Here is a 25,224-nt window from a genome sequence, read left to right as displayed (position 1 = left end):
TGATTTTTCATTGCTTGTGCCTATTTTCATTGTCTTTGTCTTGTTATTACTGACCTTCATACATATCTATTAAAACAGTTATTCAATTTAGTCAGGGAATCTTGCAAACTTATAGTGGATTTATTTAGAAGTATAACATCAACACTCAAAAAATACTAGGTCATCCTTGTACCATTGAAGAATTGCATGGAGAGCTGTGTTGAATACACTGGTTGCAGAAATCTTAAAGGTTAGGCTGCTTGTGCACTCTATGGTGTTGAATGGGTAGGAGGATTATTGGTCAGTTAAAAGGTCATTTGTATGTTAGAAAAAAATGGCAGGACAGAACCTTTTAGACATGCCTACATTGGAGAAGCCCTCCATGAGAAGCTCAAAAAGAAGCTTTTGTCTTGTAATATATGATGTGAATGAAGAGATCAGCTGGAAATTGGAAAAGAGTTCCTGAAAGATTTGTGATTTTTGTTGATTTATTAAGTGTTTTCTTAGATTTAATTGTGTATTTTTAGTATATTATTATAGTTTTTAGTATAATTATTGTACTACAGCATTTTATAAGATAATTGTATAAATATTATTAGCTTTTATTACTCTTAAAAATGGCAATGAAAACTCAACATGACAACACAGTGTCTAAAAAAAGTTGTTGCTACTGAAGAAAATGTCCTGATGAACAAAAGTACTGCTGCAGTGATGATGGGGTAATTTGTTTAGAGAAGATTATTAATCGCCATTTTGTTAAGAGATTATCTCTATTAAGATTTTTTTTATTCCGAGTGTTATACACAAGGGTTCAATTCCGATTGGTGCAATGACTTTTAACTGTTCCTTTAGAATCAGGAAAATCACTGACTCAAGACCAAATACAAAAAATATACACATTTAATAAAACTAATACAAATATATACACTTAAAATAAAATTACATAATTACAAAATACTGGATCCAAGGCCTCCTAAAATAAATCTACGCTTTAGAGATATTCTTATTCAAAAATATTAAAATCACTCATTCTCTGACTCATTCTATTACTGGATTCTTTAACATATACTTAATCATCACGTCTACCAGACTAAACACCTTGCATAACCAAAATGTTCATAGTCAGTTTCTTTGCAAAAATATAAAATGTTCTTCTTTTCCATTAGGACCCTTTTTTTTCCCCTTTTATATAGCACACAATATTATTGCTCCTGTCTCACTGATGTATAAATACTCTTACCTCTTGCAGTTCAGTTTGATGCACAATTTACTAATTTTTGTACCACAGAACAAAATTTTCTTCTTCTACTTCAAAAACAAAATATTTAAGTTGAGCTAATTCCGTCGTCCTTTTTAGTAGACAAAACAAATATGTTCGGCGTCCTTAAGACAGATGAAACTTTCCATTCAGTGTTTCCTTGAACATTCCTTTATATCATCGACTGTAATATCTTCTTTTATTTACTAATTACTTGTTGACAGTTTCAATTCCTCCAGTGTAAAGACTCAGAATTTTACTATTCCTTTTTGGAATCTACTATTAATATTCTTCTAACTGTCACATAAAACTAAATAAACTTCATAAGAACAAAATTCCTCCTGTCTTCATTCTTAAAACTTCCATTAGCTCTCCCTTGTTTTTTTTCATTACTTCAAAACCGAATGCTCTCTCTGTCGGCTGTGAATCATGCATCAAACTCTCTGACGAGCATGCGCACTCTATGTAAAATTGGCAAGCGAAAAGTTACGTATAATGGCTGACGTGTTGTCTCATTAGCATAACGAGAATGTCTTTACAAAACACAACACTTAATAATTTTAAACTTCAATAAAATTTCTGAAAGTAACACAACTATCTAATCCCAGTAAGTACATAAATTTTTTAAATGCTGTACATTTCATTTTGACAAAATAACATCAATAACGGGCACATCGCAAGTGCCGACAATGAGTGTTATGAAACCAAAACTAATAATGTAATAACATAAACTATTTGTAAAAATATTCATAATTTTAAATTATGATTATTTTTACAAATTTACCTGAGGATAAGTTGACATTAGAAATATCTCAATTAAAAGAAATTATTAGAAAATCGACCAGGGAATTGGAAAAGGTGGAAAAATGTTTGACTAAACTAAGACGATAAGAAAAAAGGATCAGAACAAGAACGGGCAGGAAAGTACTGAACTTAGTAATCAAAATATTAATAACAATAAGGTAAGTCAGTTAAAATCTGAGAAAAAAGAGGTGATATGGTATGGTGACTCAATTTTGAAATTTGCACTTGCTGAGGAATTTATCACTTCTAGTTTCCCAGGAGCAAAAATTAAAATTATGACAAACATAATTGAAAATCAAAAAAGAAAAATAAAGAGATGGTAGTTACTAATATTTAAGTAGGGAAAAATATAGTAAGAGAGAAGATATGAAAGGTTTGTTGGAAAAAGCGAGAAAGAAATGCGAGAGAGTGAAAATTGTAGGATTACTACTCAGATATGACAGTACTGAGTTGAAAAGGAGGGCGATGATAGCAAATTATTTCGCGCACAGGCTGTGTAGAAGATATGGATGCGAGTTTTTAGATGTTTGGGGTGTTTGATGGCAGAAAAGACTTGTATAAGAAGGATGGCCTGCACTTGAAAAGCCTGGAGAAATTACTTTTGGGTATGAGACCTAATGCAGAGAGTCAGGGAAACTAGATCATCAAGGGAGGAAATGGGAAAAAATGTGTGTGAAAGTTCAGCTATGTCATGCAAACATGATAACGATATGAATGTCTTTGAACATGGTTATGTATGTGGTGAAGGGGTAGAAAAATATGCTTTGGATTCAGACCTTTTAAGTATGTCTAGGGAGGGAAAAGAGAAAATTCTAGAATAAGACCAAATAGATTGCATATCTAATTATAAGAGTAGGGTATGTGGTAATTTATTATGTCTATACACAAATGCTAGGAGCATTAGAAACAAAGGGGTTGAGTTCGTTGCTTTATTGAATACGATGTGGCCTAAGATTGTTAGCAACCTTGAAACCTTGCTATCAGAATCAGATATGGTAAATGGGATCGAGTGTAATGGGTATACTATTTTTAGGAATGACAGAAGAGATAGGAGAGGAGGAGTGTTACTAATGATATCAAATGACTTAAGTCAGGGTAGAAACACAAGAAAAAACAATGATAGTAACAATGGCCTGTGTAACAGTGAGTTTGAGTCTATCTGGTGATCATTATGGGTGACTTTAATTTTCCAAATATTGATTGGGTAGAAGAGATATCTCATGATAAGAAAGAACAGAAATTTATTGAATTGTTGCGAGACAACTTTCTCAAGGTCAAATAGTGTTGGATTTGCTCATAGCGTCAGAAGGGGGTCTCTGTTTAGAATATGGCTATTTTATCACCAATTGGTGACAGTGATCATGCTGTACTTTCTTGGGAAGTATTTAATTGCATTGATGCTCTGATTAAAACAGGTTACATGCTGAACTACAAAGCTGAAAATTATGATCAACTTTGGAGAATGCTATGTTTGGTCCCATGGTATCATTTACTGAATGGAAAAAATGTCAAGTATACTTGCATAGATCTTGCCAGGAACACTCAGTAGGGAAATACCTCTGTAATTCTCACATGCAGTTTTATTTCCCTTTTTATATATGGGTACTATGAGAGCTCTACTCCAATCATCGGGAATTCGTCCCTCTGTCCAGGCTTTCTGAACTATGCAGTGCAGCCACTGTAAGACTCTTATACCACCATACTTCAGCATTTCTGGTTGAATATCATCTACTCCTGCTGCCTTTCCACATTTCAAGCCTTTGATGGCTTTGGAATGTTTTAAAAAGTGCTTAAATGAGGCAGTATCTGAATGTATCCCTAGTATTTGAAGAATAAATAGGTTGGGAATGAAATGGATGTGCAACCTTATTAAGCAAGAGATCCACAAGTAGAAGATGATGTGGAAAGAATATTATGAGAATAAGAATGAGAGGAAAGCTCAGGCCAGAAAAGTAACAAGTATTGTTATGAAAGCTAAAACCCAAAATAATTTTATCGTTATGCCACATGCAAAAGAAAGAATGAATGTGGAAGAATAACTTTATTGAATGCAGATGGTAGTTGAGAGTATGAAGCTAATGAGATTGTTCAGTTAATGAGTGCTCACTTTGCTAAGATATATCAACCAAGTGTATGTAACAAGGCGCAGAGTGCTACTGCTACATTGGATGAAGAGGTGAAAATGAGGTTGAAGGGAATAAGAATTTGTTTATAGGGACAGATGGAATATCAGTCCATTTGCCAAAGGAATGTTCAGCCGAATTGTCTACACCTTTCACATGTTTGTATAACTTGAGTCTCAGTTCAGAAGTCATTCCACAGGAATGGAAGGAATGTGTGATAGTTCCACTGTACAAGGGTGGTGCAAAAACTGGTCTGTGTAACTACTGACCTATCAGTATCTCTGGTGTGGTAGTGAAGATTTTAGAGAAGTTGGTAAGAACTTGTATACAGAAATGTGTAGACAAACATGCTATATACTCTGCAAGGAATAGCATGGGTTTACTAAAGGAAGGTCATGTTTTATCAATTTGCTCATATTTTATGACAATGTTATGGCCGACTTGGATAAAGGGAATGGATACACTATAATAATGTTGGATTTTATTTAGGCTACCACATGAGAGGCTGTTGCATAAACTGAAGAATATGGGATTGGAATGAAACTCTTGACTTGGATCAGGGGATGGTTGGCAGACAGATATCAAAAAGTGGTATACAGTAGTGTGAATCTCCCAGATTTTAAGGTGACCAGTGGTGTACCTCAGGGTTCAGTCCTTGGGCCATTATTGTTCAATCTATACATTAATGACATCAGGCAGGATCTAACATCAGATGTGCAATTATTTGCCGATGATGCAAAGATTGGCAGTGCAATCAGGGATTCTACTTATATTTAGCAATTACAAAATAATTTTAATAGATTAATAATTTGGGCAAACAAAAATGGCTGTCAGTTTAATATTAAGTGTAAAGTTATGCACTTTGGCGTGATTAGAGTTGCAGTGGCAACTGAAGAGACAAGGAATCTTGGTGGATAAGAATTTAAAGTTCAAAGGTCACATAGCAAAAGTTGCAAATACAACTCAGAGGATAATTGTGATGTTAAAGTGAACCTTGACATATAAGGAAGTCATTTTGCCTCTTTATAAGGCTTTGTTAAGACCATACCTAGATTATTGTGTGCAGGTTTGGTCTCCTAGGTTCCAAGGGGATAAAGAAGCTGTGGAAACGGTGCAAAAAAGCATTACAAAGCTTTAGTTGTCATCTTTTTGTTGTTGTTGTATCTGTATAATTATTGTGCGGGTTTTCTAAATTAATTTTTCCATCTATATTTTTATCTTGTAGATGTGCTGTTTTTTGATTCTAATATAATCTTTGCTTTTAAGATCCATGTTTTATTTATTTATAAATAAAAAAAAAAGATAAGCCTTAAAAACTCAAGGAGTTTTTAAGGCTTATCTACAAGCTTGTTCAGAGCTGACTTTTTTAGGCTTATCTACAAGCTGAACTACAAGCTTGTTCAGAGCAGACTTTTGCAAACATCCATGTCCACAGTGGGATTTCAAACCATGATGTGTTGGTTGAAGAATAGGTGTGTTATCCACTTACCCCACCAGGGTGGTCTTTATTTAATTTAAAAACTTGATGATTTTTGAAGGTAATCTTCATTACTTGCTATATGAAGGTGATCAGATTATAGTGCTGAGTGGTTAGTGTTTTTGCTCTAAAACGAAGTCACAGGTTCAAATCCTGCCATGGGTATGGATGTTTATGATTGTCTTTAGGTGGGAGATGAATTTCATCACCTCATGTGAGATCACTGTCCTGCTTATTGGAGGCCTGAATTGGCCTTACAGCCCCTTTTGTTTTTTTAACTTCCATTTAATAAGCTTATTCCTCTAATTTCCAGTCATTTCTGTCTCCTTTCTTAAACATAACCAATCTGATGGTATTCTGATTCTTCTAATAGTTATTTGTTAACCTTAGGAATCATTGATATATGTGTTCATCACCATACTTCTGTCTAATCCATATTTATGCCATATAATCCTGTTTCCTTTGTAGTTTTTGATGCCTTTATTGCTTCTTTTAGTTTTTAGCAATTAAATGTTATATTGGTTTCTTTGTTAACCTCAGTTCCTTCTTGATGGGGAGGAGGTGGAGAGGATCCAGAGGCAAGTGACTAAGATGATAGCAGGTCTATGGAATGAACCATATGAGAACAGGTTGAAGATTTGTGGGTTGCAGAAACTAGTTGATAGGCTGAAAAGGGGAGATATGATTGAGACATTCAAATTGCTAAAGGGATTCTATAGAATTAATTCAGAGGATATTTTTGAGATCAGGACTGGTGGTGAGAGAACTAGGAGACACCTATGGAAGCTGGGCAAGAGTGTGGCTAGCAGGGGTGTTAGTGGGTTCTTTACTTTTAGAGTGGTAAATGAGTGGAATAAGCTGCCAGAGTCTGTTGTGGGTGCTATGATGGTGAGCGAGTTCAAGGCGAGGTATGGTAGATATTGTTTGAATGTCGTAGAGTTGTGTGGACATGATGTTTAGGGCTTCCCTCGATGAGTCTAAGGACTCTCTGGAGTCGCCCGAAATAATAATAATAAAGGGGACAGGTGTAAGCCATCAGATCTGTTTAAGTTAGGAGAATGAAGCAGAGTTTCACATGTTTCTTTATAAAGGTGTTCCATGAGGAACCGACTTTTGTGAAGAACTCTTATCTTTCTCCAATGAACTCTATGTCTAGCGAAGATGGCATGTTCTGCAAGTCCAGACTTTTCAGGTTTAAAGTATTCAATATAAGATTGGTGTTCTTCTAGCCGAATAGAGGCAGATCTTCCCGTTTGTCCAAAATAAGATAATCCACAAGAGCATGGAATCTGGTAGACACCTGGATGATTAAGATGTGGAAGTTTGTCCTCCAGATTCCGTGCTCTTGTGGATTATCTTATTTTGGACAAACGGGAAGATCTGCCTCTATTCGGCTAGAAGAACACCAATCTTATATTGAATATTTTAAACCTAAAAAGTCTGGACTTGCAGAACATGCCATCTTCACTAGACATAGAGTTCATTGGAGAAAGATGAGAGTTCTTCACAAAAGTCGGTTCCTCATGGAACGCCTTTATAAAGAAACATGTGAAACTCTGCTTCATTCTCCTAACTTAAACAGATCCAACAGCTTACAACTGTCCCCTTTATGGGAGTTAGTACTTTACAAATCAACTAATCTTTGCTAACTTTTTATTGTATTGATTTTTTTTTTTTTTTTTTTTTTTTTTTTTTTTTTTTAGGAAATTTATTGACCTTTTTAGTTATCTTACACCAGCTACTTAGGTGGCGCCTTTTGGAATTGTCACAGTTATTGTTTAATCTGAGCTTAATATCTACTGAAGATGCCTGTGACACACAGGAGAAAATTATACTATTAAATAATCTTTGTGCGTGAGTTTTTTCCGTTATTAATTTTGTATCGATATGTCTACTCATGGTATACCTCTTTTAAAATTCATACATATTCCTGTCCCTTACCTACCACATTTTTAAACAATGGGTACATATACCACATGCATAGCAGGCAACAAAATCATCTATGCTATGAATAACGTTGTCTTTAAATGGTGGAGGGCTGGTGAATTGCTAAAACTGGCAGCCACCATGTTGAATACAATTGATACTGTCGGATACAATACTGAGACAATAAAATCCTAACAAAATGCCACACAAACATACAAAATAATTATCAATTTTAATAGCACAAACTTAAAAACCAGTATTGGCAACAAAATAAACACAATAATATCTTTCCTTACTACAAATACTTGTTTTTTTTTGTTTGTTTTTTTTGTAACATCTTTTACACACATCACCTCAGTTTTCTTTATACTATAGTGCCCTATTTATTTGCTGTTATCTTGAATGAATCAAATACGAAAGGTACAAGCCATTCCGAAAATTACAGAACCTTCAAATTGCTAAAATTACCTTTATCTAGGAAACCTTATGGAGGCTAAATTAGTTAAAGTTTTGAAATCCACAAGAGAACATCATAAGAATATAGCTTATTTAAAAAAAAAAAAATCCAGCCTTTACTGCTTATGTGACACTCACCAGCTATTCCATGGTTTCACTGCCTTTGGAATAGAAGTTGGGAGTTCTGTGTTAACATATAACTCCATGTTTTCAAAGAATGAAGTGAGGTTGTTTGCTTACTTGGTACATAATTAATTTAGTTTAATCCTTTATCCAAGTGTAAGCAAACAAAGTTTGCACCTGAAGTATCTTCAGGACTGAGGCAACTTATGGTAAATTTACCATGAGTTGCCTCAGTCCTGAAGATACTTCAGGCACAAACTTTGTTTGCTTACACCTGGATAAAGGATTAAACTAAATTTATTATAGTCTAACCAAGTGGGGAAAAAACTTCCAACATCTTTCTCTAAAACCAGAGTAATTTAATAATAAGGTGAGACACCTTTTGGCAAATTGTATAGGTAAAGATGACTTTTCCATTGCTTCCACCTTGGTATCACCACCTTGGGTCTGGCTCTCACTGATGAGATCTCAATAAAGGTCGAAACCGGTCTGGGTAGTGGTCCTTCCCTTAATGCATAGCATTATACATGTCTGCAAGGAGATGTGCTTTGCATTATGGAAGATACTAAGACAAGGAGTGATGAGAGCTTGGTCCACCTTTAACATGAGTTGCTTCAGTCCTGAAAATACTTCAGGCACAAACTTTGTTTACTTACACTTGGATAAAGGATTAAACTAAATTTATTATAGTCTAACGAAGTGGGAAAAAACTTCCAACAGATTACTTGGTATACCTTAAATAAAATTCAAGACATAATCCAGTGTGATGTATGGAAATCCTTAATCAGATCTCAATTATTCTAGCAGTCATCGAGGCTTTGGGAAGCCATTAGATGATGCAATATGTAAACTTTTTTTTTCTTTTTTTTTTTCTGATAATTATTAATTTATTGTTTTCAAGTCATTTGACTTTCAGTGCAGTAGTATGTTACCCTGATAACACTGAATATAGGTTGAAAAACAGTCAGGCAGCATCCAGTCTGTGTTAAATCATTATTAACAACAATAAATCCCAGTTATTCTAACTCTATTTGCCTTTCTTTTCAGTTCTTACATCTGGTCCATGGAAAGATCTTATTCTGTCCATAAAACAATTGGAATAATGACTCATACAGGTGCAATGATGCGAGTTTGAATTCCCTCTATAGTGTAAGGAATATTTTAAGGGATTTCAGTTGAGGTGACAGTGTTTTTTTCCACTGAGACATTTAGTTGTTGTTTTTTTCCCTTTGCAAAAAAGAAAAATCAGTCAGAGAACATGTAATGAAATTATCGGACAGAATATACTTGCTTTATAGCATTATTGCTTTGCTGTAATCCTAATTATTGTGAATAAGTCAGTTCTCTACTCTCTAACATTCCATGTAGATTTGCCATCCAGATTCTCTCACACATGCAGGATCAGTTCACCAGTCAATCAAGCAAGGCATATGTTCATTTAACAAAAGAATTTTCCCTGATTTTGCAATGGCAGTATGTGATGAGTTTAACACACCACACATTAATTCTCACTAGCTACAGTTTTCAGTGAAAGGAGTTTTTTGGTTTAAATTTGTCATTTTGGTTATTTAGGTTCAAATATGTTTTATATCATCGCATGGAAAGATCACAAATTTTTCAAAATTCCTGTTTTGAAGATGTTGAATTAACATTATTGATTGACATGGTATATTCCGGTAATTGGACCACATTTTTTTTTAATAAGCCATATAAAACACAATGAATTAATAAAAGACCCGAAAAGTTTCGTAAGTCATTTGACTTACATCTTCAGGGGTAAAAGGTAACTGAAAGTTAAAACAACAAAAAAGAGATTAACAGTTCATACTATACAGTTGTAGCCATCTGACTGTTCATAAAATTAAAAATCAGAATGCAGATTCAAAGCAGTGCTGGGTTTAAACAATGCTGGATGATGCCACGTTCTGTTGTTCACGCTCATAATGTCCGAGGTCTGACTGAGGTATATTTTTTATTAAAACTGACCAAACTTGGTGGAGAATTAATCCTTGATTTTTATTGCATTGTGTTGGTATTTTAAGCATGTTTGCAGCTTCTTTAAATTTCCTTATGTAACAGTTTTTTTCTATGTACGACATGTTTGTATTCTGCCATAGTACATTGTGGCCAGTGGAAGTGGTATGGAAAGCTAGACCTGATTTTTGTTCTCTTCTGTTTTGTACATCCTTTTGGTGGTCGTTCATGCAAATTTCCCCAGATCTTCCTGTCTATCCTACGTAGCAGATGCCGCAAGAACAATAAATGTTGCAAACACCAGGTTTTTTTAAAGGATGATGAGGAGGTTTCGGGGGATGTAGAAATCTCAAAATTTTTTCCAGTGGCAGAAAGGCTACTTTGATGGTATATTTGTTAAGTAATTTAGCCATCTTATCTGTAACATTTTTGATATATGGAAGTGTGATAGCGTTTTTGAAATCTTGTTTCTGAAAGATGCTTATAGGAGGTGTGTGGAGAATTTTTTTGATAGTCTTGGTTTCATAACCATTCTTTTGAAAGATCTGTGTTAGATATTCTAATTCTTCGTTTCTCTGTTTTTCTGTGCTGGAAATGTTATACGCTCTGTCCCTTAGGATTTTTATTATACCTATTTTTTGCGAAGGGTGGTGGTGTGAGGCTGCATTAAGAAATCTTCCTGTGTTGGTGGGTTTTCTATATATTGAGAAAGAAAGTTTATTATCCTTTTCGTTGACTTCTAATAGAATGTCTAGAAAAGGCAGTTTTCTAAGTTCTTCTTGTTCTAAAGTAAATTTTATATTATTATGCAAATTATTTAGGTAATCTTTGAAAGCAATGAGTTCAGTTGTTCCTGGCCATATGATGATTATATCATCGACATAGCGTAGCCATATTTTTGGTTTTTGATGATAATTGTTTAAAGCATTATTTTCAAAGTTTTCCATAAATAGGTTAACTAAAGCTGGAGAGAGGGAAGAGCCCATAGCCAGTCCTTCTTTTTGTTCCCAAAATTTGTCTTGAAACGTGAAACAAAGTATTATTTATATAATGTTTATAAAGAACTACAATGTCCAGAGGAAAAAGGTCTTCTAGGAGATTCACAGTTTCGTGTCTTGGAGCATTTGTAAATAGGCTGATAACATCCAAACTTGCTAATATGTCTGAAGGTCCAATATAAATATCTTTTACTTTTTCAATAAAATGTGTACTGTTCTTGATGAAAGAAAATGTTTTTCCTGTACGAGGTAAAATCATTTTGGTGAGATGTTTTGCTAATTTAGAGGTCGGAGAGTCTCTACCATCTACTATTGGTCTTAAGGGAATACCTATCTTATGAATTTTTGGTACGCCATAAATTCTTGGAACTAATGGGTGTTTTGAATGTAGAGTTCTTCAGTCCAGTTAGGTATCTTTTTGATTAGATCATTGGTTTTATTGTGAGCGCACGAAGTGGGATCTCTTCTAAAGGTTTATAGGTATTGAGTTTTCATTTTATTATTATAATCTTCAGAGTTTAAAACTACTGTTGCATTCCCTTTATTTGCTTTGATTATAACGATATTATCTGATTTTAATTCTTTGAGGGAAGTGTATTCCGTGTAAGGAAGATTCCTTTGAGGTAATTTACTTTGCAATAGTAATGTGTGGTTTGTATGCGGATGAGATCTGATGTATTACCAGGTAAATTTCTTATTCCTTTTTCTATTTGAGCCATTATGTCAATTTTTGGGATGAAATGTGGCATTAAGGCAAAGTTAAAACCTTTTAGGAGTAGATTATTTTCTTCTCTTGATAGGACTCTTGAAGAAAGATTGATAACTACTTTAGCATAATCTAGGTGTTTTCTTTGTTTTTGTTTTTCGTGAAGAAGTAAGTTGAATTTTCTGATTAAAGTATGCTTCTTCTGATCAGAGATTGCTGTAGCCTCGTTATACGTGATGATATCTATGTTGTTCCGCACGTCGGATGGAAGAGATGTGGCTAACTCATCATGTAGAGAAAATGTATCTTGGCTAATATGTGCTAATTCTGATCTAGTGGCTGAAATCCTTTCTCTCAGAATAGCTAGTTCCATTCTTCTGTAAATTCTGTTGGCTTTATTTGTATGGAATGCATGTTTGATTTGGATGAACTTAGGAACGATTTCGTTATCTCTGCAACAGATTAAGAATATAAGACAGTTGATGAAATTAAGATGTTTAATATAATTTCTCTAGTTGCGTAACTTTACACCAAAAGCCAAAAGCACTCACCGTAAGTGTTTAATTGTAAGTGGAGGTTTCTGTGGTTTAGGACATTATGAGCGTGAACAATGGAACGTGGCATCATCCAGCATTGTTTAAACCAAGCACAGCTTTGAATCTGCATTCTGATTTTTAATTTTATGAATAGTCAGAAGGCTACAGTTGTATAGTGTGAACTGTTAATCTCTTTTTTGTTGTTTTAACTTTCAGTTACCTTTTACTTTACCCCTGAAGATGTAAGTCAAATGACTTACGAAACTTGTCGGGTCTTTTATTAATTCGTTGTGTTTTATATAGCTTAATAAAAAAAAAAATGTGGTCCAATTACTGGAATATACCATGTAAACTTCTAAACCACAGACACCTCCACTTACAATTATTGATTGATTTATAGAAAAAAGATTAGTGATTTTTTTATATGTGTATTAGATAAATTTTTTCTGTTCTACAGTAAATGAAAAGAAAAATATGTTGTATTTTAAATGTTAAAACATTTTAATCTCCTTCCTAACTGTGAGATTCTCACTTTTTGATATTTGACTTCTAATCCTGAGTCTCTGTCCAGTTCCCTAGATGTTTGAATTACATAAAAAATTCTGTTTGATAATACGGTACTAAATTGCTTAATTTTATTTCTAAGGTACCTTGATGATAATGAATATGATGATGAAGTTGTTGAAACTAGTTTTGCTGAACAGATGAAGGAAGAAATTAGGAGGTATGTATTTCATTCATTTTTTTTAACATTTGAAAATTGACATTTCAGTTTAGATTGCTATGATAATATTAAGGCTTTAAAATGTTTCTTTAAGGCCTATGTTGACTGTATATTTTGTTTGCACTGTGTTTAAGAGAGTATAGCTAACAATAATAATAATATAGAAATTTTTGTAAATATTGACTCTCACTATAGGAAACACTTAAGGATCAGAGGAATAGTTATATATAGTGGATAGTTTGTAGTAAATTTCTCTTAGATAGCATGTTGCTTTGGTTGGAACTTTTTTTTATTAGTGTTTTCTGTAATTAGTCAAGTGCAAAAATTTTAATATAGAATTGTGAACTTTATGTGATTTCAAAGCATGGGCTCTTTTGAGGATACATTTTCTGTCAAAGACTGTATAATGTGAGAATATGCATGGTAATATGCATTTTCACAAAAATGCATATCACTATGAAGTTACATATCATAACATGAAGTTGATATATACTAAAGATTTTGATAACTTCTCTCAAGTGCCCTGGGAGAATACAGAGAAAAATCTGCTTGAAAGCTGAGCTGTGAGCTAAAGTAGCCAGACAAAACTCATGGGAACATAGGAAGAATATAGAAAATAAATGCAGTTGACTCTCACTTAAAATATGCACACATGCTATAGCAAACTACCCAAAAAGTCATATCATAGCTTCACAGGTAGAATGCTATGTTAAAAAAAAATTAAAAAAAAATCACTAGAATAAGCTTACCATTATAACAAACTGTTCCTGTTGTCTCTACAAGTTTCATGCAGTAAGAGTCATCTGTATTGCAAATGCAGCAAAATATTCTGGAGGCTGTTGATACAGATTTTGAAATATTAAGGAAAGTGCCATGTAGAAGGAATCAGAATGATAAAAGAAATATAAATGGAAGATTAGGATTTTGGGGATGTTCGAAGTAATTACTTGAGATATTCGGAACTAACAGAGATCCAGAGATGACATCTGATTTCATTTCATCACCTGGTGTGAGACCACCACTTCACTTATTGGAGGCCTGAAGTGGCTTTAAAAAGTTCCATATTTGGTCTCTAGCGCAGAGTTGCCAGACTATGTAAACAAAAATTTAAAGAATTACAAAAAATATATAAAAATTAACAAAAAAAAATCCTTAATCCTCCTGTGGTATATACTATAGCTCTGTGATATACTAATAACCTCATGGGTGGGAACCACATCAAAAAAATTACTAACTTGTTAAATGAGAGTGACAGAAAATAGTGGCAAAAGATATTCAGTTGGAATGTAGTAAGGAGTACATATCATTATTTGATATAAATAGTGAAAAGCTGAAATGTCAAAAGGCAGCTGTTATTCATGATATTCTACCAGAAATGCTCAAATATATATATATATATATATATATAAAAAAGGAAATAAATAGAATGTGAGAATTAGATGAATTTCCCTGAGTGTTTCAGGTAAGGTTTATGCAAGCATACTTGAGCTGGGTTCAGGCCAAATAGAAATCATTAGGTGATCTTCATTTTGATGTAAAATCAGGTGTGAGACAAGAGTACATACTATCGCTACTGTAATCTTTCATAAAATGAATCATGTTATGAAAGAAAGTAGCATTAAACCTCATAACAGAATTGTTAATGTACAACTTATATCTTTGTTTTACCTTATTTACCTGTTTGTTAATTCAGATGATGCTAATTAAATCCAGTATAGGTATTTTTAACTAAATTAAATAAAATGCTATAATGAATTTGGCATGAAAAATGAACAATAAGGAGACAAAAACTGTGAAATAGGTAGGAACAGTGAAACCATCAACTGCATTCTCCATGAAGAACCTGTAAAACAAGTAAATTATCAACAATATAGGAACAGTATTAGTGAAGATTATTATTTTAACTATTCATGACATCTGAAGTTCAGGGACTCATCATGGAAAGATCAAACTAACCATTATTGACACAATACCTATTATATTTCTTTTAAAGTCATTCACCAACGAAGAATTCACTTCTGCAACCCATTTCATTGATTTACGCTCTTAAAGCAAAAAAAAAATCTTGTCCTTACTTCCTTGCTAATCATAATCTTAAATGACTGCCAGTGATTTCTGATATTTCTATCATATCAATAGAAACATTATACTGAACAAATAAAGCAAAGGAAATGGACAAGGGGCCATCTCTCGTAGCTGCAAAAGGAGGTGGTGAGTAGGAGGATGAGAAGTGGCTTTTTGTGTGGAGGTGGTTGTACCATGGAATTCATTGCCTGATAGGATACTGCAGATGGTGAAATGGTTTAAGGAGGTATGATAGATTTTGTGATGTCAAAGACAGGCTTTTCATGATGTGGCATGGTTCCATGAAGGTCTGGAATAGTATTATAATAGTATATATATTCCAATAGAATAAGGCAAAGCTAGTATAGCAGGAGCTTGTTGAATAAATTTATGTGGAATAAGAAAAAAATAGCCATATGACAAAACTAGTAGTATATAAATGAGTGTTCAAACCAATTCTGACTTACGAATCTGAGAGATGGGTAAAAAACAGTGAATCACTGACCATTGACAGCAGATATGAACATTCTGAGAAAAACTTGGAAATGAACAGAAGATGCTAGTGGTAGCATCATATGCTATTAAATATATCATTTGTTAGCTTTAGAATTTTTGAGTAGAGCTAATCTAAGGTATTATAGTAATTTATAAAAAGACTAAAAAAAGTTCCAGAGATATATTATATATGAAAGATCAAGGTGAAATAATACAGTTAGTAGCTCCTCAGATGCCCAAATGATACTATTATAAACCTAAAAACAGCTGGCCTATTTGGCTGAGTGGTTAGTGTATCTGTTCTCCAACCAACTGAGTGATAGTGAATATCGTTGCCCACATGAGAAGATTGCTGTCTTTCTTATGGGAGGAATAAGAGAAAACATGAAAGTTTTTTGAGCCTTAAGTTACTTGAAACTCTTTCATGTATGGTCTCTAGAACAGGTTTTTGTGGATTAGATAAAAATAAATATAAAAATAGAATAAAAATTTCTAGCCCATTCATGGTTTTAATGTATTGTAAGTTTACAACCTTTTGTATGAGTCACTTAAAAAAAACAACTAAATAACAGGCTAATTTGGAGGAAAACTGTTAATAAAAATCTAATGTAATCTTAATCATGGAGTATTATAATATTATTATAATCATGCAATATTATAATATCAGGATATTATAAATGTCTTATTGTATACCCTTTAAGGATACATATAAAAAATGTTATGATCAATAGTACATATTCTAATGAGAACTTTTTTTTAAAAAGATGTTCTATTTGACTTAATAGTCAAATAGAGAATTTTTTTAATAGAATCTCTACAGAATATTTGATAGTGATCCTGTACTTTGGTTAGAAAGATATGCATTTGAATTTAGTTTGAGATAGCATCCATTTTTAAATAAGTCACAACATTCAGAATGGTACTCCTTTCCATCTTCTCACTGAAACAGGCTCAAAGGCCCGTTATGGCCAACTATTTAATATAAAACTGCTTGCACTTTCTTTAATTGATGATATAGAATTTATCATCATCATCATATTTCTGATATGCACCATTACTAACTTCCTATTGACAATTTTCCTTTGGATTATTTGTAAGTACTCTAGTAATTTCAGAACATATTTTTTTTCTTTTGCTAATCCAAGTTGCTTATATATTTCTTCATCACTCCCTCCACATTCTCTGGCCTATAGCAGCATCTAATTAAATATCTCTTCCTGTCAACTCCACTTCACACTTTACTGACTCAGAAACATTGTCACTATTTTCCTCTTGTATCTCCACTCTTTGCAGACATAATTCATCCTGCTATCATCAGCAGTACTCCCCTCCCTCATTATCCTTTCCATCTTCAAGAAAAACATCGTAACTCCTCAATTTTTGTTCCCATCATCATATCATCCTTATCCAACCTGTTTCATATATTCCAACAATTTTGTGGTTAAAAAACTCAATCAGCAAAACCAGATGAGAGAAGGTATGGATATGTTGAAAATGTTATATTCTGTTCAACTATCAATTATCAGTAAATACAAAAATGACTGATGGAATGAATGAGAGCACAATTGCATGAGCAGTCTTTTGATTATGGGTATTATTTCTGGGAAAATTCCCATGTTACTCTTCTAAGAATATATTATTTTTATGGCTATTTAGCCTATTTTCGTTTAGGAGTGCCCCTTTTATAATCAGTAATCATCTAGTAAACATCAATAATGCCCTAAAATTTGAGTAAAAAGCTAATGACATTATAAAAGGTGCACTCCTAAACAAAAATAGGCTAAATAGCCATAAAAATAATAAGTCTTTTGATTGTTTCTGTTCTATGTGAGAGCACAGAATGGACTGAGCGACACTATGGAAGTGAAAGAAAGTATGGCTAGGTAAGCTAGCTAGCAGTGTTTGTTAGAATAAATGATTTGGTTGGACATAAGGGGAATGTGATGATGAATATCAGGAGGTTGTTGAGGAGAGTGAAAGAAAATGGTGTGGTCGGAAAGGTAGTCACCAAAGTATGGTGATGACAAGTTGAGATAGAGTAGGGATCATGAATAGTATGTTGGCAGAGCTGTGTAAGGAGAAGGGAATGGAGTTTGTAAATGTACGGATTGCATTAGAGGGAAGAATAGATTTGTACAAAAGGGACAGGTTTCGTATAAATGGATTTGGTGTGCGAGTCAGCTGTGCTACAAGGGGATATAATGAGTGATGTGAGAAAGCAGAGGAAGCACTCTTCATTTTTACAACCAAATTTCACTCATCTCACTGTTCATATTTTTTTATTTCCTTTCTCATTCTGATCAATTCATTTTTCAAGTCTTGTATCCTAGCAATTATGCTATCTGTCAGTGTATTATTCAAATATATTCCAAAGGATTTAAAGGCTGAATAAGGTAGGTGTCAAATGGATGAATGATGGGATTAAGCATGAAATCTAGAGGAAGAGGGTACTGAGAGGTAGCACAAGATCTAAGTCCAGTATAGAAAACCCTCACACTTCAGCACACTGACATAATGGTCAGTTTGAATGTCTCCTCTCTATTCACTATGTTCCTCTTAAAACAAAGACACTTTAGACTTTATCCAAGCAGAATTTCCAACTGATATCTCAGCCTTGTTTAAGTTCACCATTAACTCTAGCTGTTTTGTTTGGTAAGGTAAATTCTATGAACAAATAGAGGGGACAGCCATGGAGTCTACACTTTCTCCTTCTCCTCTCCCAGCTAGCTGTTTCATGGATGCGTTTGAAGAAAAAGCTCTACCCTTTTCCCCCAAAGACTAGTTTGGCTATGCTATGCAGATGATGCGCTCTCCATTTGGCCACATGGCTATGAGACAATTTAACACCTTCCTAATAGCATTTAAACAACCAGCATCCCAGAATCCAGTTTTACCCTTAAAAAAAAAGTCTCTAGCTGCCTTGATTACATGCTAACCTGATGGATTCTTACCATTCTTAGATTACAGAAAATCCACACACAAAAAAAAAAAAAAAAAAAAAATTAATAATGAAATAACAACCTTGTAACCACTGACAGAATATTAAAAAAGTCAACTGTCCTACTTTTACGAAAAACAGGCGAGACAGCCAACAACAAAATCATTGAACAGAAGGACTATATCTGGTTCCACCACTGTTACTACTCATGATTTGCTGATCATGCTTAGATACCCACCACAGGATACCCTGAAAAAAAGGCCACTTTACTCCACAGGTGCAAATTTAAATATGAAAGACTTCCCTTGGAATCTAAGGAACTACCCGGGGCTCAGTAAATTTGATTGTATGAAACCGCCTCAAATTTGGGAAGAAGCACTCATCCTTAGAACTTCATCTTGACAGGCAAGAACACCAATACTATCCCACTAAGGGACACTATTTAGGACTTAAGCTGTTTTTTGTTTCTCTGCTTTGGTCTTACTTTCCCAATGTATCATGCCTGCATTCACATATCAGTTTATTCATTGTTCCTCTATGATGCCGATTTGCTTTGTCAAAATATCAGAAATATTAATTAAAATTTATTCTAATTAATATATAGTCTACATTCTAATTTTCTTAAATAATATTGTTATGAACAACCAGCATATAAGCAGTACCACCAGGCAACTGAATTCCTTCTCCACATTCCAACTACTGTTAATACATTGGAGAAGTGTGATAGTTGATGAGTAGCTTATACATGAAAAGATCATAACTGCATTATAGAATTATTTAAAAATGCTCTTCAAGGTAAACTTAACTGTGAAATTTCTTAATAAGTGATATATAGCCTAGTAAAAAAAAAAATCTTCCTGGTGCATTAGTAGCTTAAGTAATACGCAGTTGTTGAGAAACATTTTGAGGTTGAAATTAAAGAATTAAATAAATTCTTTAATTTATATTATAACCAGTTGAAAAAACTTTCAATATTTTGAGGTTTGTCACTCTTAACTAAATAATTGAATGGATATTTTGTATAAAAGAAGTATTAAAATGCTACAATTAGAAGAAATAATTTTTGGCCAAAAAGATCTAGATGAAGTCCCATTTAGGAGTCTTTGTAAGGGCTATTGAACACAAAGTGACTTAGCTGGTCATTTTTTTTTATTTCTCTTGGAAATTTAGGTTTTTTTTCCTGTACCACACATTATTTTAAAGAACTTTAAATATATACATACACTATCTACCAATAATTGTCTGGACACTTTAACAATTTACAACTGATATCAGCAGGTGAACCCTAATAATGGTATGCCCACCTTTGGCTTTGATCACTTCCTGCACTCTTTGAGGAAGGTTTTCCACCAATGTGCAGCAGACATCAAAGCAGCACATTTTTGATCTGTTGCTGAACTCACTGCTGCTTTGAAGGAATGGAGACAAATTGAGGACATACTGCTCTGGACCTCATTCACGACTCCTGTTCATCCCACAGGTGTTCGATGGGGGTTGAGGTCAAGACTCTGCACAGGCTAGGGCAGTTGTTTAACATCCATCTCTTCATACCATTCCATAACAGCTGCAGCTTTGTGGCATGGGGAATAGTTGTCTTGATAGTAACATGGATCCGTTCCATAAAAACACCGCAGTGTAGGCAGCACCTGATTATTCAAAATATGAAGGTACTGAGCTGCCTTCATGGAACCATGGACAATGACCAGTGATCCCACTCCATACCAGCTGAATGCACTCCACACCATGACTAAACACCACCAAACTTTACTCTGAGTACAACACACTGTGGTAACAAGCATCCACCAGGCTGTCTCCACAATCTCATCAGACTGGAAACAGGTGAACCTTGATTCATTGCTCCAGAGTTCCGTTTTCCACTGGTCAAGTTCACATGCTCTTTGCACCAGGCCAGACGAGCCACCTTGTTCGTTGTTGTGGTGTTCGACTTGTGTGCCAGTGCTCTTCTGTGGAAACCCAATAAATGGAGTTCTTTTTGTACAGTATTAGTGCTCAATGTGTGTTATGGCACCGTGAAACTCATCGCAAATGGTCTGTGTCGATTGTATCTGGTTTTTGCTTGCCATCCATTTTAATACCCCCCCCTGTCTCTGTCAGTCATTTTTTGGGCAGCTGCCATGGGTGTTTTCCTGCACTAGTGATGCCTGAACGTTTCCATTTGTTGATTACATCACCAACCATTGATTTTGGATGCTCCAATTGAGTGGCAATGGCACGTATGGACTTGCCACCAATCTAATGGCCCATGATGACACCTCTCTCTCTCTCTCTCTCGAAGTCACTGAGTTTACATCGTTTTTCATACCACCTGTATTCAACTGCTATGATTAAATACTACTTCCTACTATCTGTACACCAGTTTTTATGTTATTAACAAACCTGTAATGTTCGATAACTTAAAATAACAGGGGTGTCCAGACAATTATTGATAGTGTGTATATGGAAAAAAAAAATCATTCATTTGAGATAAGCCACAGTATTTAGTTATTAGTAAATAACCTTCAGGAGGAATTTGCGAGAAACTTTTGTAACTGTTTGGCTAGCGAATGAATTTTATTTATTTCTAATTTTTTTTTATTATATTTTATATAATGTATAAAATATATAATATTGTGTGTGTGTGTGTGTGTGTGTGTGTGTGTGTGTGTGTGTGTGTGTGTGTGTGTGTGTGTGTGCGTGCACGCACGCACGCACGCACATGCTTAGCCTCCCAGTTAGTCTTCTGACTATCATGTGGATCTAGAAAAAATACTAATACTAAATTAGCAGAACATTGGAAAACATTAACTATCTTCTCAGATTTGTTGAATTTAGAATATAAGTTATGCACTGTTTTTAATGAGAATGTATTATATGTAAATAGATAATAGCATAAGCAGCAGTGCTAGTATGATGGATGGCAAAGTTGAATAAACTTACAAATCTGAGATTGGAGTTAGAAATAAGCAGTTCGTCAAAAACTGGTGATCAATAAAAAGTATATTAGAATTCTGAGGAAAATTAAGGAATGAACAGATAGCATCAGTGACAGAATATATTGATGTCAGAAATATTAGAAAAAAATTCATATTATTGCCATTATAGAGTAAATGTAAGCAAAGCTAATTTAAATGGTATAGTCACTTAAATGGAAAATTTAGTAAAACAGTTTTTTGATGCCATAATTGCAGGAGAAAAGATGCAGAAGATAATTTATGTAGATTGATGTATTAGCATTGCCTTAGGAGAATAAACTGTTAATAGATTACACTGTTGGATACCACACAAATGAGATTTATTTGAATGAAAACTGTTGATGTTGTTGTCTTGTTCTTTGAAGAGTCTTAGATGTTTCCGTGTGCTCCTTGTACTGCTTTGGCTATGTCTATGATTTTGTTTGTATAGAGCTGTTGTTCAGGATTAGGATCTATTTCTTGCAAGGCTGCTGTAATTGCTGGACAGGTAAAGATGTGAGTGGGTGTCAGTTCAATATTGGGGCAGCGGTTGCAGTTTCTATATGTTCTCGTATCATCTGTATTGATCTTCATTCCTCAATAATTTCCTATTCGTAGTCTTGCTATCGTGGTGGAGGTCCTTTTGTCAGCACTGATTTTGAGAATTTGATGTTGTATCACTGATTTCAGTGGAATTAGTTTAGCTTTTGCTAGTGCATTGGCATCAGCAAGAGTTATCATATAAGTTTCTTGGTTGAGTTCTCTGGCCTCTTTTATTAATTTATCAGCTGCTTCATTGTAATCAATGCCTACATGAGCAGGAATCCATTGTAAAATGCAACTTTTACCTAAACACTTTAGTTGATTTAAGAGTTTATGGATGTCTTGTGAGAGCTTGGTATTGCCATTTCTGATTGTCTCCATAGCTGATTTTGAGTCACTGTAAATTATAATTCCTTCAGATTGTTGAGAGGATGATAGATTTAAGTAGGCTTCTAGTGCTTTATTTATTGCGTAGAGTTCGCTGGTAAAATTGGAAGCGATTCTCCCATATCCAACTTTTATTGAAAGTTTTTCACCTTTCAGGAGTAGGAGAACACCAGTGCCTCCATTAATCATATTGGTGTCTGACGATCCATCGGTATAACAAATAACCTGTTTGGAGGATGAAAGAAGATTGATAGTATTTAGGCCTTTTTCTTTGAGCATTTCTTTTGGTTCTTTTTTTGTACAGAGTTTGGTAAGGTTTAGATTTATGGAGGTATTTGAAGGTAAAGGACTGGAAAATAGAGGTTCTTTGTTTATGTGGGCATTTAGCTGATCAAGACCTATTTCTTTCCTGATAGTGTCATCATATTGTAAAGTTGATGATCTGTGAAGTCTGCATTTTTGGTTCCAGTGTTCATAAGTTTTTAGGGAGATATGATCACTTTGGTAGCTTCCGATATTATTTATGAATTTTATGGTGGCGAATTTTCGTCTGTCCTCCAGCAGGTCGAGCCCACATTCCTGTTGGGCTCTGATGTTGTTAGTGGATGAGACTGCACCAATGATAATCTTGGATGCTTTTGCTTGTATTTTGTCTAATTTTTTCTTTACCGATGAGGCCGAAGGTGACCAGATAGGTGCTGCATATTCCATTATTGGCCTTATTAGTGTAGTGTAAGTAGTTTTGAAAACTGTTGATGGGAAGAATGAATGACACAACTAAGTTGTGTGTTAACCAGCATTTGAATCTTGTTACAAATAAGCCATTATAGGGTCAAGAACCAGACACCAAGATCATCAATGATTAAAAAATATAAATATAAAAATTTATATAAATATAAAAAATAATTAGCAGGATAATGCTACAGGAAACTGAAGAGGCAAGGGATCTTGGTGTATTATTGGTGGATAGGAATTTAAAGTTCAAAGGTCACATAGCAATAGTTGCAAATACAACTCAGAGGATAATTGCGACGTTGAAGCGAACCTTGACATGTAAGCATAAGGAAGCCTCTTTATAAGGCTTTGATAAGACCAGACCTGGATTACTGTGTGCAGCTTTGGTCTCCCAGGTTCCAAGGGAATAAAGAAGCTGTGGAAAGGGTGCAAAGAAGAGTTACAAAGATTATATCTGGATTATGGGATTTAGATTATGAGGACAGATTGCGAGTATGTGGATTGCAGACTCTGGTTAACAGGAGAAAGAGGAGTGATATGATAGAGGTCTATAAACTTTTGAATGGGTGTTATAGGATGTCAACTGATGAAATTTTTTGGTATATGGAGGGTGGAAAGAGAACACAGGGGCATCCATGGAAGTTAAGTTCGTTCACAGTCAAGAAAGGGGTAAGAGCTAGCTTTTTCTCCCAGAGAGCAGTGAATGAGTGGAATAAATTGCCATTAGGGGGTAGTGAGCGCATCTAGTGTGAATGAATTTAAGGGAAGGTATGATAGCTGGTTTGAGTGATTTATAGCCTCCTCGATGAGTCCTTGACTCCCTTGAGGTCTCAGATAATAATAATAATAATATAGTAAAAAGTAACTAAACATACCTCAGAATAATTTTTGATAATTTTATATATATATATATATATATATATATATATATATATATCTTTAATTATATTTTTTATTATATTATAAAATTTATATAATTCTGTACACCAAAGATGATTTTATTTTATTGTAATTTTCTTTTTCAAATCACTTCAGATCTCTAATGAGTAGGGTGATGTTGGTTTCACGCTAGGTGAACTGCTGTCTAAATTTCCATACGTTCATTAATATGAAGCTTAGAATTTGTTTTTAATTCTATAGCGCACATTTTAATTTTCATTCCTGTTTGCTCCAACATCATTTTTTAAATAAACATACTGGTCTGACTTGTTAAGAAAGTATATGGTCAGTTAGATATGGCATTTCTGATAACCATTGTTGTTTATTTTGGATATGCATTTTATAAACAAACACCAACAAAAACATTCAAGTAAGAATCATATTTAAGAGATTTTTAAAAATGCTTTAATAACCTGAAAAATTGATATTTGTGATTTTTGTATTTATAGTGCACATATCGGATTAAAAGAGGATTTAGAAGATATAAGAAAAGAACATGAAGAAAAAATGAGAAAGAAAAAAAAAAAGAGTTGATTTTTATGTATACATATATATACATAAATTATATAATTTGGTATTGAAATTTTATTATCAAAAGATTTTGATTTCTATATGGCTTTGCCTGATTTATTTTTTGTTTTGTTTTTATACATATGAATCCAGAAAATGTATTAACAGATGTCACTCACTGTATATAATGAATACTTGAAAAAATTGTTTTGATATAAAAATGAAGCCGTATTTTACTGTGTTTTAACAGTATTGTTTTGTATTCTTTTCTTTTTTTGGTTCTTAAGATATTTGATTAGATATACAGCATTATACTACTATTAGTTAAACTTACAGTCATCTATATTATTACTATCTTTAAAAGTAATAAAGGCTTATCATTTACTGTAATATATCTAACAGGTATGGGACAAAATCGAGCTATGGAAAACAGGAGTTATCTTTAGCTCATGATTAGTTAATTTGCATATTAACTGACATTATTAAAGTTGTGACATGGTCAAGCTTTTTGATTAAAGATATTCTCAGATACAATAATTTACATGGCATATTCCAGTAATTGGACCACATTTTTTTTA

At 33.8% G+C, this 25,224-nt stretch overlaps 1 protein-coding gene across 1 annotated transcript in view; it reads left to right on the top strand.

The window, feature by feature from the left end:
• The window catches only part of LOC150092825 (uncharacterized), an 82,669-nt gene extending 57,792 nt beyond the window's left edge, over positions 1-24,877 (top strand). Inside the window, exons 5-6 of the mRNA XM_090414544.1 lie at positions 13,007-13,084; positions 24,586-24,877. Coding sequence (XP_090270670.1) covers positions 13,007-13,084; positions 24,586-24,670 — 163 coding nt within the window. The 3' untranslated portion in view covers positions 24,671-24,877. The remainder of the gene's footprint in view (positions 1-13,006; positions 13,085-24,585) is intronic.
• The last annotated feature ends 347 nt before the right edge of the window (positions 24,878-25,224 follow it).

This window comes from Typopeltis vanoorti, chromosome 25 (assembly GCF_054136105.1).
Source record: "Typopeltis vanoorti isolate ZY-2024b chromosome 25, IOZ_Tvanoo_1.0, whole genome shotgun sequence".
Classification (NCBI taxonomy): domain Eukaryota; kingdom Metazoa; phylum Arthropoda; class Arachnida; order Uropygi; family Thelyphonidae; genus Typopeltis; species Typopeltis vanoorti.
Note: the sequence above shows the minus strand (reverse complement) of the source record. Positions and strands in the feature narration are given on the sequence as shown.